Source organism: Entelurus aequoreus, linkage group LG04 (assembly GCF_033978785.1).
Source record: "Entelurus aequoreus isolate RoL-2023_Sb linkage group LG04, RoL_Eaeq_v1.1, whole genome shotgun sequence".
Taxonomy (NCBI): Eukaryota; Metazoa; Chordata; class Actinopteri; order Syngnathiformes; family Syngnathidae; genus Entelurus; species Entelurus aequoreus.
Window position 1 is genome coordinate 18,940,747 of NC_084734.1, and position 13,188 is coordinate 18,953,934.

The window sequence follows — 13,188 nt, forward strand, 5'->3', positions numbered from 1 at the left end:
ATATATATATATATATATATATATATATATATATATATATATATATATATATATATATATATATATATATATATATATATATATATATATATATATATATATATATATATATATATATATATATATATGTCTTAATTAGATTATCCAAAAAAATAGTGCTCGATACCGTGGTAGAGCGTAATATATATGTGTGGGAAAAAAATCACAAGACTATTTCATCTCTACAGGCCTGTTTCATGAGGGGTTTCCTCAATCCTCAGGAGAAATCTCCTGAGGGTTGAGGAAACCCCTCATGGCCTGTAGAGATGAAATAGTCTTTTGATTTTTTTCCCACACACACATATATATATATATATATATATATATATATATATATATATATATATATATATATATATATATATATATATATATATATATATATATATATATATATATATATATATATATATATATATATATATATATATATATATATATATATATATATATATATATATATATATATATATATATATATATATATAATACAATAAATATATATATATATAGCCTGCGATGAGGTGGGGACTTGTCCAAGGTGTACCCTGCCTTCCACCCGATTGTAGCTGAGATAGGCTCCAGCGCCCCCCGCGACCCCAAAGGGAATAAGTGGTAGAAAATGGATGGATGGATATATATATAGCTAGAATTAACTGAAAGTCAAGTATTTCTTTTATATATATCCATCCATCCATCCATTTGCTACCGCTTATTCCCTTCGGGGTCGCGGGGGGCGCTGGAGCCTATCTCAGCTACAATCGGGCGGAAGGCGGGGTACACCCTGGACAAGTCGCCACATAATTGCAGGGCCACTTTTATATATATATATATGAAATACTTGACTTGGTGAATTCTAGCTGTAAATATACTCCTCCCCTCTTAACCACGCACCCCCACCCCTCACACCACACCTCCCGAAATCGGAGGTCTCAAAGTTGGCAAGTATGCGGTATTGCATCAAAAAGTGTGTAAAGTATATCACCACATGGGCTCAGGAACACTTCAGAAAACCACTGTCAGTAACTACAGTTCATTGCTACATCTGTAAGTGAAAGTTAAAACTCTACTATGCAAAGCGAAAGCCATTTATCAACAACACCCAGAAACGCCGCCGGCTTCGCTGGGCCCAAGCTCATCAAAGATGGACTGATGCAAAGTATAAAAGTGTTCTGTAGTCTGACGAGTCCACATTTCAAATTGTTTTTGGAAACTGTGGATGTTGTGTCCTCCAGAACAAAGAGGAAAAGAACCATCCGGATTGTTATAGGTGCAAAGTTCAAAAGCCGGCATCTGTGATGGTATGGGGGTGTATTAGTGCCCAAAGCATGGGTAACTTACACATCTGTGAAGGCACCATTAATGCTGAAAGGTACATACAGGTTTTGGAGCAACATATGTTGCCATCCAAGCAACGTTATCATGGATGCCCCTGCTTATTTCAGCAAGACAATGCCAAGCCACATGTTACAACAGCGTGGCCTTGTAGTCAAAGAGTGCGGGTACTAGACTGGCCTGCTTGTAGTCCAGTCTCCCATTGAAAATGTGTGGCGCATTATGAAGCTTAAAATACGACAAAGGAGACCCTGGACTGTTAAACAACTTAGGCTGTACATCAAGCAAGAATGGAAAAAAATTCCACCTGAAAAGCTTAAAAAATTGGTCTCCTCAGTTCCCAAACGTTTACTGAGTGTTGTTAAAAGGAAAGGCCATGTAACACAGTGGTAAAAATGCCCCTGTGCCAACTTTTTTTTACAATGTGTTGCTGCCATTAAATTCTAAGTTAATGATTATTTGCAAAAAAGAATTAAGTTTCTCAGTTCAAACATTACATATCTTGTCTTTGCAGTATATTCAATTGAATATAAGTTGAAATGGATTTGCAAATTATTGTATTCTGTTTTTATTTACGAATTACACAACTTGCCAACTTCACTGGTTTTGGGTTTTGTACTTTAAATCTTTGTCAGAGCCAAAAACGGCGTTGTCTGGTGCGTGTAGTTGTTGCTCGTTGTTCCCGCTTTACACTGCAAAGCAAAAAATAACAACACCATTGGCTAGCTTATGTTACCATTTGTGGTTCAGCAGAATACATTTGTGTTAAATCTGTCTATATTTTTTGCAATTACTAAGTGTGAATGTGAGTGCGAATGTTGTCTGTCTATCTGTGTTGGCCCTGTGATGAGGTGGCGACTTGTCCAGGGTGTACCCCGCCTACCGCCCGGATGCAGCTGAGATAGGCTCCAGCGCCCCCCGCGACCCCAAAAAGGGACAAGCGGTAGAAAATGGATGGATGGAAGTTTGTGTAATAAACATTTTTACCAGCCAAAATAAAATGATTGGCGTTATGGTGGTCACTCAGCCTGTCTCGTCAACACATACGCGCATGGAGCGCATGCACACATACAAAAGCAGTACAAGAGAAGCAACGATCAATTTGCAGTCATGTATTTGTTGTGATTCGATATACATTCAATGACAGACGCTAACTATCCAAATCGCTATCATTACAACACACGAAGCTGATGTGTGTGCACGTGTCACATACATATGTACGTTGTTACGTCATTACGTCCGAGAAACCGTGAGAGGGCGAGATATAACGCTTAAAATACAGTGGAAAGTTAGCGCCCTCTAGGCCCCTTTAAGTAAGATTGTTAGAAAGTGAGTCGAACAACTCCAAGAAATTGGTGACCATTAGTACAGAGCTTTAGACATTGTGGGCATACTCGCACAAGGCCAATCGTGCTTTGAACACTGTGAGCGCACTGATCCACGCCATGGCACAGTACACTTCCCCTCCTTTCTGTTTGAAAGCGGTATGCGATAAGGCCCAGCATAACTACTCCAGAGTCATTGAATGATTGCAATATAATCGCTAATAGAAATAAAACACTGTTTCGAAATGATAGAAAATTCAAAATCAGAACTCTTGCAACTACATTCGTGTACGTAAAAAAGGCATGTTGTTTCATTTATGGCAGAGCTTGTCATGTATATAATTCATGACAGCTTCCACAGTGCATAAAATAAATCATAAACACACACCATGTCCATCACAGTATCAACGGCCTAGTGTGAGTGTTAAAAATAGCTTTCTCCATTAATATTGATACCAGACCGATATCAACAAAAAACACTTGTGTCGGATTGTATCGGCTTTCATCAAAAAGGTCCGATACAGGCGCTCCGATACAAAAAGTCCTACAGCGTGTCTACCAGTGCAAAGCTTAACAGCCAGTTAAAATCAAAATGTTCTCAAATTAGCACACAATGTTAGTCTTTTCTTGGCATCCTCTAAACGCAGAACATGCGCTATGCATGGGGCCCCTTTCCCAAATCAAAGTTAGCCTGGGCAGGAAAGAAAAAAAGAGAAGGCAGCTCTGACACCGCTCGTGTGCCAAAATGATTGACAGCAATATGACCACGTATCTGAAATATCTTTTAGAAAGGCAGTCCAGGGACTGTGGTTGCAAATTAATCGATTGTCTACAAACCTTATATGCAACACACATGATACTATGGCATTGGCTGTGATAAATATGTGTACAGTGCTTCTGGAAAGTATTCACTTTTTCAACATTTTGTAAAGCCTTATTCCAAAAGAGAATAAATTAATTTTTGTCCTCAAAGTTCTACACACAATACCCAGTAATGACAACGTGAAAAGGTTTTTGCAAATGTATATTAAATAAAAAACTAAGAAATCACAGATTTGCCATAAAGCTAAAAATGAGATCAGATGCATCCTGTTTCAAATGATTATCCTTGAGATGTTCCTACAGCTTAATTGGAGTCCCCATGTGGTAAATTCAGTATATTGGACATGATTTGGGAAGGCACACACCTGTCTATAAGGTCCCCCACTTGACAGTGCATGGTAGCGCACAAACCAAGCATGAAGTCAAAGGATTTGTCTGTAGACCTCTGAAACAGGGTTGTTTCGAGGCAAAAATCTGGGCAAGGGTACAGAAAGATATCTGCTGCGTTGAAGGATCCTAATAAACACAGTGGTCTCCATCATCTGTAAATGAAAGAAGTTTGGAACCACCAGGACTCTTTGTAGAGCTGGCCGGCCGTCTAAACTGAGCGATTTGGGGAGAAGGGCCCTGGTCAGAGAGGTGAATAAGAACTTGACGTTCACTCTGTGAGAGCTACAGCATTCCTCTATGGAAAGAGGAAAACCTTACAGAAGGACAATCAACACTGCAGCAATCCACCAATCAGGCCTGTATGGTAGAGAGGCCAGATGGATGCCCTTCTTTTGCAGAAGTTTTTCAAAATGCACCTGAAAGACTCTCAGACCATGAGAAACTGCCCAAAGATAGGTGTGCCAAGCTTGTGGCATCGTATTAAAAAATACTTGACGCTGTAATTGCTGCCAAAGGTGCATCAACAAAGTATTACCCCCATTTTATCCAGTCTTCATTGGCTTCCAGTTAAATTCCTCATAGAGTTTAAGATTTTAGTCCTGACTTTCCGTGCGTTGCATGATGGGGTCCTTCAGTACATCACTGATTTGTTATGCCCCTACACTTCAGGGCGCAGCCTCCGGTCTTCAGGCTTCCTAAAGATCCCAAAAACAAATTTTAAAACCCGTGGAGAACTGGCATTCCAGGCTATAGTTCCCAGACTCTGGAATAACTTGCAACAGTCCCTCCGTGAAATTGACTGTATTGACACTTTTAAGAAACATTTGAAGAATTCTCTATTTAGTAAAGCATTAAGTTAATGCACTTTTTAACTATCATTTTTAATCCACTTTTTATGATGTTGCCCCTGTTGTTTTAATTAAGTTGTCGTTTTAATTCATCTATGTTTTGTACAGCGCTTTGTGATTTTATCTGTGAAAAGCACTTTATAGATAAAATGTACTTACTTACTTATTGCGCAAAGGCTGTGAATACTTATGTATATGTGATTTTTTTTTGGTTGTTTATCTTTAATACAGTTGCAAAAGCTAAAATAAATTCAGCTTAGGGCCCAAAGTTGACCAACGACGGCCCTGACTTTAGTCAAGTCATTTACAAAAGGTAACATGGCAGGCTATAGGCTACCAGGAGCTACACAACAGCTAAGCACACAACAGCACACAAGCTAGACATATTAGACAAGTGTCCTTCATTGAATATTGCAGTCTAAAACAGTACATTTGTCAATAAAAACAAATATTAAACTATTATAATTGCATATTACTTACACATACAAAGTCTCAAAGGCAGAAGTGTATTCGAAAGTATCCAGTAACAAACGTGTTTGCATCATTCAACTTACTGCATCATGAGCTTAATCAATGATTATTGTGACCAGTAGGTGTGGCCAAAAACCATTACCACTCTACTTCAACTTAAAGACAGCATTAGTCCATTCCAGATGGTTAGAGTTTTTTACCTACCATTGTTCTCTGTTTGATTAATTTCACTTGCTCAAACGTTTTGTAACATCCCACACAACAAAAGAAAAACTATGTACTGAACAATAATTCCTCCTTATATCGTAATAGCTCAATATCAGCCAAAACTCAAGGCTGCAATATTGGTATCGTATCGAAAATGAAAAAGTTGGGACACCCCGAGTGAGAACTACAACTGTATGTTCACCTCCACTACAAGAAGTGGCACTGTGGGTGCACATCTCTCAGTCATTCTCATTTAGTGTCTTTTGCTTAATGTTACAACTTCATCTTCAACTTAAATCCGGCGTGTGTTCAGATGACAGTGAAATGTAGTAAGCAGAGCTCGGTGATCTTGTTTATGCAGAGACAATGAAAAAGAGGCTGGACTTTTAACGAGAGCATAGCGATGTAATGTGGTAGAGGAGAGCGCTACTGGTGGAGCAAAGAGTGGCGGGAGAAAGGGAGGGTGTCATAACAGAGCGTCGACACCTCTCTTCTCCTTGCAGATCACGCTTGATGTCTCTTGGCCAAAAAAGAGCGGGTCTGGCCTCCATTATCTCTCTCCTCACGCTGCCTCCCTCTAACCCCACCTCCATCAACACAGCATCCCGTACTCTGTGCGCCATCTCCATCATGACACTCTGCCAGTGAGTATGATGATGATTGTAAGCTCCTTTCATCCTTGTGTTATAATGTAATTTATTTGATACAATAAGCATCAAAAGCACAATTATGAACATTTTGTATAGCAGTGTTTCCACTACCATTAAAATACCCCTTCTTTTTTGTGTGTTTATCATAACATACATATTTTAAGGATACTTTCATATAAAACATGTCTCTACATTGTTCTTTTATTAAACAAACTAGTCTTATCATACTATTATATTTATTACCGTATGTGGAGGAGCTAACACATTCATTATAGCATTACAGTCAGATATGTAAACTCAGGGGAAACACTGGTATTGAACCTGGTTGGGTGGTGGACGTCATGAAGCATCACTGAGCTCTTGACAGGAAGTGTGGACCACTTTATTAAAAAGGGGGTGTGTTCATTTCGCTGACCTTCATATCCCTTGGGGGAGGTGTCGCGACTGTGGTGGGACTTGCTCGGCGGTCCTCTCCTTACGTAAGCGCCATGCTGGCTCTCGTATGCGCTGTAGTCGTAGCTGGTCTTGGAGTATTTCTCCAGCTCCTTGGCCAGGTTGGAACGTGGCGTGCTGGTGGGAACGTTGTTCTTGTATCCGTACTGAGGAATTTCCAGCTGCTTGACGAAACACATGGGCCTGCAAGAGAAAACTTTACAATGATGTTCATGCACATGAACCTGGCTATGTATGTGACCTTGTTTAAAAAGGAAGGACTGCATATTGAGTGGGTGAGTGCGGGGGGTACCTGAGGACGCGGTCTGACGTCTGATTGGACTTGATGCCGCTGTCAGTTGGGTGAATCTTCTCATGCACCTTGGCCATCTTCTCTGCAGCAGCGATTGGACAACCCGAAAGACTGGATGGATGAAGGGGGGTGGGCATGGAGCATGGTTAGGTACTGTACCATGCACATGTACTGTACACATGCACGCACACACACACAGACGCACGCACGCACACACACACACACACACACACACACACACACACACACACACACACACACACACACACACACACAAGGTTAACGATTGTTTCTTGTGAACATGCTTGACCTGGTTTACTGACCCAACATCAGGTTATAAAAGCGCTTATTGGACCTTCCTTGTCCTACAGCAGCAGTCACGTGACCCACAAAATGCGTTAATATAGAAAGGATTACTTCAATGCCAACTAGTGACTGACAACAAGAGTCTTCCTAGTGGACTCAATATACAGCACAGGAGCTCATTTGTAGTGAGCAAAGCAGTCCTGCAGTGTGTTTCAACATCTATAGGAGAGTGTGAACATTGTGTGACACATCAGCCACTGCTGCTATGCAGGCGTTTCCATGGCGACTGCAGACATAAAAGCTTGTGTGTGAGCTGCTTGCTAACAGCTGTTAAGCTAGCTAGTGCTTTGTCTCCCTTCTCCCAGTGGGGCTGTGCCATATAACACCCTGTGGGCACATATGTGCACGTATATGACTCTGAGCACCTCCTATGTGTGTGTGTGTGTGTGCGTGTGTGTGTGTGTGCGTGTGTGAGTGTGTGTGTGTTAGGTTTCCCTGTACTGTGGGGACTCACCTCAAGCACATAGCAATTGTCACTCATTATGCATTGTGTATTTATAGCATTGTAGGATAACAACATGTATTGGTGACCTTTACATTAGCTTGCTTAGGTTTAGGTCAAAGTTGTAGTAGACACCATTAGATTCAAGAAAATGTGCGTGTGTTGTCTTGTTTTTCTGTGTCAAAGCTAGCAAACATTCCACCGAAAAGGAAAGGAAATACGGTGTACTGTCTACTGATTCAATCCAACTGCTTCATATTGAATTTTCTATGAAAAAAGATTTTAAAAACTTGGATATTCCAACTAAAAAGAGAAAGCAGCTTTGAGTCAGTCCAATTAGCTTAGGAGGAGTTGTCATGTTCTGTCGTGGGGACTAAAGAAGAAAACGTCGACATCCTCTATCATCATGGAGCTAGCTGTTAGCGGCCGGCTCAGAGGCTGCTCACTCACCTGCGATGCGAGTTCCTGTTGCTATTGACATGGCCGCGTCCAGAGCAGCCAGGAGTTGGGCACTTTAAAACATTTTCGTACATGGCAAGGACTTTTGACACACAGGAGAGGGTGAGAGAGACAACGAGGGTTAGGAGGAGACAGGAAAGTTATCAGGAATCCTGCGACAAAGAGGCGTAGCATGCTGACAGCTGGACGAAGAACCAAATGAGCGACATGATATGCAAGTTAGCGCCTTAGTGTTGTATCTTCTTTTCTTTTCTCACATGCATGGAGATATTGGTGATTCATGCACAACGACAGGGTTCGGTGATTTATACTTTTAAAATTCTTGAAATGGAAGATGATTTACAAATTGCCTTCCTCTTTTTTTGCATTTGCAGAAGCTTCATGAAACTTTCATGACATTTCATGAGAAAGTACTGCAAGCAAAAGTTGTGTTGCAATACAAAGCAGGGGCGCCGCTTGGAAAATATGAAGAGCAGTTTTATCAAAAGCCACTTTACCTTACAGTACATGCTATTGATATATTTGATCCAGAGCCATTTCACTATTTGAAATAGATCTGTTAATGACTTTGTCCTACAATTGGTTAACGTGCGCCTTTTTATCAGCTGCTAGTTCAAGTGTATTGAGGTGTTTAGGATGTGTAATTATTTATGTAGATCAAAGTGCGTCTTCATGCTGTGCGCGCCACCACAAGCAGACATGGAGCAGGAATGATGAAGTGTGAGGAAGAAATCCTGCGGATGGAACGCGATCCATGCTGCACGACAGCATCTCTTACTAAATCTGATTGAAATCAAACATTCTATTCACATTGTAGAAAATACAACACTTGACCATCAGAAATCAAATGATGTCTAATAGGGATGTCCCGATCCAATTTTGATATTGGATATCGGTTCAATATCAGCAAAAAAATGAGTAGGCTACTGGAAGCTAGTAGCTACACAACAGTTAAGCGCATAATAGCAGTGGTATGTCCAGCCTTTTTTTTTCAGGGGTGGCCCCTAGTTCTGTAGGGGTGGCACCCATTTAATCTTTAGTCTACCCCTGAAGCAGCTGTAGCTACTATAGTAGTTTACTACGGTTACCACCACCTAGTATGGAGTGAATCTTCTTGTAAGACATGTGCTGACAATAACACAATTGCAAAGCATTGAGCTTTTACAGTGCGTCAGACAACTTTCATCATTTGGCGCAAAATACAAATACAGTATTTCCTCTTTGTTAATATGAAATTGTAACAGTCTTAAACCTCATTCAAATTCACTCTTTAATTTGCTGGCAACAGAATAATTTTAATTATTGCACAGCGGGCCTTTAACAGTATTTGCACAACAAATAAATTACCTGGACTGAGTAGAACTAGAATCACAGTGGAATAACAAAAGATGACGGGACTGAAATACGTTCAAAACAGATGAATGTGCCTGGTTTTGTGTTGGCAGGCAAACACTTGTGTAAAAAATATAAATTGTAACTAAAAGGACTTCTGTTTAGTGAAGGACGTTGAGAACCAGGCTGCTCATCATTGGTCATCATAAATCAAAAAACGATGCCCGCCACCCGGATATGTGCGTGCCCAATCCGCCAATTAAAGGCCTACTGAAACCCACTACTACCGACCACGCAGTCTGATAGTTTATATATCAATGATGAAATCTTAACATTGCAACACATGCCAATACGGCCGGGTTAACTTATAAAGTGCAATTTTAAATTTCCTGCTAAACTTCCGGTTGAAAACGTCTATGTATGATGACGTATGCGAGTGACGTCAATCGTTGAAACGGAAGTATTCGGACACATTGTATCCAATACAAAAAGCTCGGTTATCATCGCAAAATTCCACAGTATTCTGGACATCTGTGTTGGTGAATCTTTTGCAATTTGATAATGAACAATGAAGACTGCAAAGAAGAAAGCTTTAGGTGGGATCGGTGTATTAGCGGCTGGCTACAGCAACACAACCAGGAGGACTTTGACTTGGATAGCAGACGCGCTATCCGACGCTAGCCACCGACCGCATCTATGATCGGGTGAAGTCCTTCGTCGCTCCGTCGATCGCTGGAACGCAGGTGAGCACGGGTGTTGATGAGCAGATGAGGGCTGGCTGGCGTAGGTGGATAGCTAATGTTTTTAGCATAGCTCTGTGAGGTCCCGTTGCTAAGTTAGCTTCAATGGCGTAGTTAGCAACAGCATTGCTAAGCTTCGCCAGGCTGGAAAGCATTAACCGTGTAGTTACATGTCCATGGTTTAATAGTATTGTTGATTTTCTGTCTATCCTTCCAGTCAGGGATTTATTTCTTTTGTTTCTATCTGCAGTTAAGCCCGATGCTATCACGTTAGCTCCGTAGCTAAAGTGCTTCGCAGATGTATTGTCGTGGAGATAAAAGTCACTGTGAATGGCCATTTCGCGTTCTCGACTCTCATTTTCAAGAGGATATAGTATCCGAAGTGGTTTAAAATACAAATCCGTGATCCACAATAGAAAAAGGAGAGAGTGTGAAATCCAATGAGCCAGCTTGTACCTAAGTTACGGTCAGAGCGAAAAAAGATACGTCCTGCACTGCACTCTAGTCCTTCACTCTGACGTTCCTCATCCACGAATCTTTCATCTTGGCTCAAATGAATGGGGTAATCGTCGCTTTCTCGGTCCGAATCGCTCTCGCTGCTGGTGTAAACAATGGGGAAATGTGAGGAGCCTTTCAACCTGTGACGTCACGCTACTTCCGGTACAGGCAAGGCTTTTTTTATCAGCGACCAAAAGTTGCGAACTTTATTGTCGATGTTCTCTACTAAATCCTTTCAGCAAAAATATGGCAATATCGCAAAATGATCAAGTATGACACATAGAATGGATCTGCTATCCCCGTTTAAATAAAAAAAAATAATTTCAGTAGGCCTTTAAGGTTCCAAGCCAATATGTGCGCACCGGATAAGATTGCCCGCTACTACAATATGTCGACCTCCTTAAAGTTTTGTAATCCATCAGAAATATCTAGCCATCCATCCATTTTCTATCAATGTCCCTCACGCAGCAACTAAAATGCGCCAAACATGTCGAAGTGTGAAGAGTGTTTTGCATATTATCCATCAGGCCGCGTAAAATGTTAAATGGGTATATTTTTTAATTGTGTATGGTACTATTAGACATTTTTTTTATAATGTCCACATAGTTCAGTGGGCAAGTTGTATGTTTTTGTATCACATATTTTAACCTTGTGTGTTGGTTTTTGATTAATCGGACCATGAGGAACGGTTGTCCAAATTAGTACCTATATAATGAGTCTGTGCAAGATATACTCCTGTTATTTACATGAGCAATAATAATTGCGGCGCATCTCACCCATTAGGTGGCATACCAAATTTCAATATCTTTTACTTCATGTTTTAAAAATACATTTTGGACAATCCACGAGCTGTAGTTTGGCAGCTCCTGAATTAAGCAATTCTTTGATGTTCGACTAGATGGAGCCTGAGTGGTACCCATAACAAAGTTTGAAAAACACTGCTTCAAATCGTTCTGTCTCTGAGTGGGGTGGCACCTGGGGGGGCCTATCAGATTCTAGGGGTGGCACGTGCCACCCCAGGCCAGCCCTTAGACACGCCATTGCACAATAGCACACAAGGCATACATAATAAGTGTACTTAATTGAACAACACCGCAGTGTAAAACAGCACATCTGTCAATATAAACAAGTATGAAATGATGATATATTGCATATTACTTACATGTAAGTCTTCAAGGCAGACGTGTATTAGAAAGTATCTAGTAACAAACATGTCATTCCACTTAACTTCCATTCATCCATCCATCCATTTTCTACCGCTTGTCTGTGTCGCGGGGGTGTTGGAGCCTATCCCAGCTGCACTCGGGTGGAAGGCGGGGTACACCCTGGACAAGTCTCCACCTCATCGCAGGGCCAACACAGATAGACCGACAACATTCACACTCACATTCACACACTAGGGCCAATTTAGTGTTGCCAATCAACCTATCCCCAGGTGCATGTCTTTGGAGGTGGGAGGAAGCCGCAGTACCCGGAGGGAACCCACGCAGTCACTGGGAAAACATGTAAACTCCACACAGAAAGACCCCGAGCCCAAGGATTGAACCCAGCACCTATCATTGTTCTCTGTTTGACTAATTTCACTTGATCAATCCTTTTCTAACATTCTGCACTATAAAATAATAGAAGTATGTATGATTCCTGCTGATATTGTATGGGATCAATAGTCATGGCTCCAATATCGGTATCGTATCAGAAGGGAAAAAGATGTATTGGGACACCCCTAATGTCGGAATGGGAAACATGCAGGACAGATGCATGGCGGACAACTTGTACATCCAACAAGTCATTTGAAGTCAGTGACGTTGGAATATTTACACCAGCTACATGGCATGCCTGTGAATATTCTCATTCATCAGGTTATTGTATTCTCTGGGCATTGAGTCGAACACAGCTGGACTGTGGACATTGTCTTAGAAGACATTTGGCTTCTCACCCGAGCAGGCTTAATCAGTTCATGCTCACAGACTTATATAGGACAGCTCTAGTCTGAGCACTTGGTGCAGCATATTTAACTGATGAAGCCTGCTTGGATGAGAGGAGAAACGTCTTCTAAGACAATCTCAACAGTTCAGTTGCGATCGATCCAATGCCCTGAGAGCTACATGGCAGTGACAAAGTAACAACAACAGTGAAAATAATAATGGCTGACTAAAATGACTTGTCAGACTTGCATCCAAGAGGCGGTACTTACTCTCAGGCGGGACACGGTCCTTGTGAGGACATCCAGAGAGGCTGCGGTGATGCGGGTACAGACCAGTCACGTGTCCCGTCCCGTCACAACCGGGCGTCGGGCACTTGCTCTCCTTCTTCTCCCCCCTGGAAGATTCTGGAAATAAACACAGATGATAAGAGAACAAAAGGGATGGGTGTATAGAAATTGTGTGGATGTTGACAAGCTGAACTGAAACGTTTGGAAAGTTTAGGGGAAATTGGGAATTGTTTTGTAAGAAATTTTAAGATCAATAGTTTGGAAAATGTAGAATTTTGATAAAAGTTAAATTTTGTTGTAGAAAATT

The 13,188-nt window shown here is 41.1% G+C and overlaps 1 protein-coding gene across 3 annotated transcripts in view; it reads right to left on the bottom strand.

Moving 5' to 3' along the window:
* The window catches only part of LOC133648362 (myelin transcription factor 1-like protein), a 63,606-nt gene that overhangs the window by 16,228 nt on the left and 34,190 nt on the right, over positions 1 to 13,188 (bottom strand). For all 3 annotated transcript variants that reach the window (XM_062044385.1, XM_062044386.1, XM_062044384.1), the window contains 4 exons: positions 12,864 to 12,998; positions 8,091 to 8,181; positions 6,833 to 6,943; positions 6,503 to 6,723 (listed from right to left, as the gene is read on the bottom strand). In XM_062044385.1, coding sequence (XP_061900369.1) covers positions 6,503 to 6,723; positions 6,833 to 6,943; positions 8,091 to 8,181; positions 12,864 to 12,998 — 558 coding nt within the window. The remainder of the gene's footprint in view (positions 1 to 6,502; positions 6,724 to 6,832; positions 6,944 to 8,090; positions 8,182 to 12,863; positions 12,999 to 13,188) is intronic.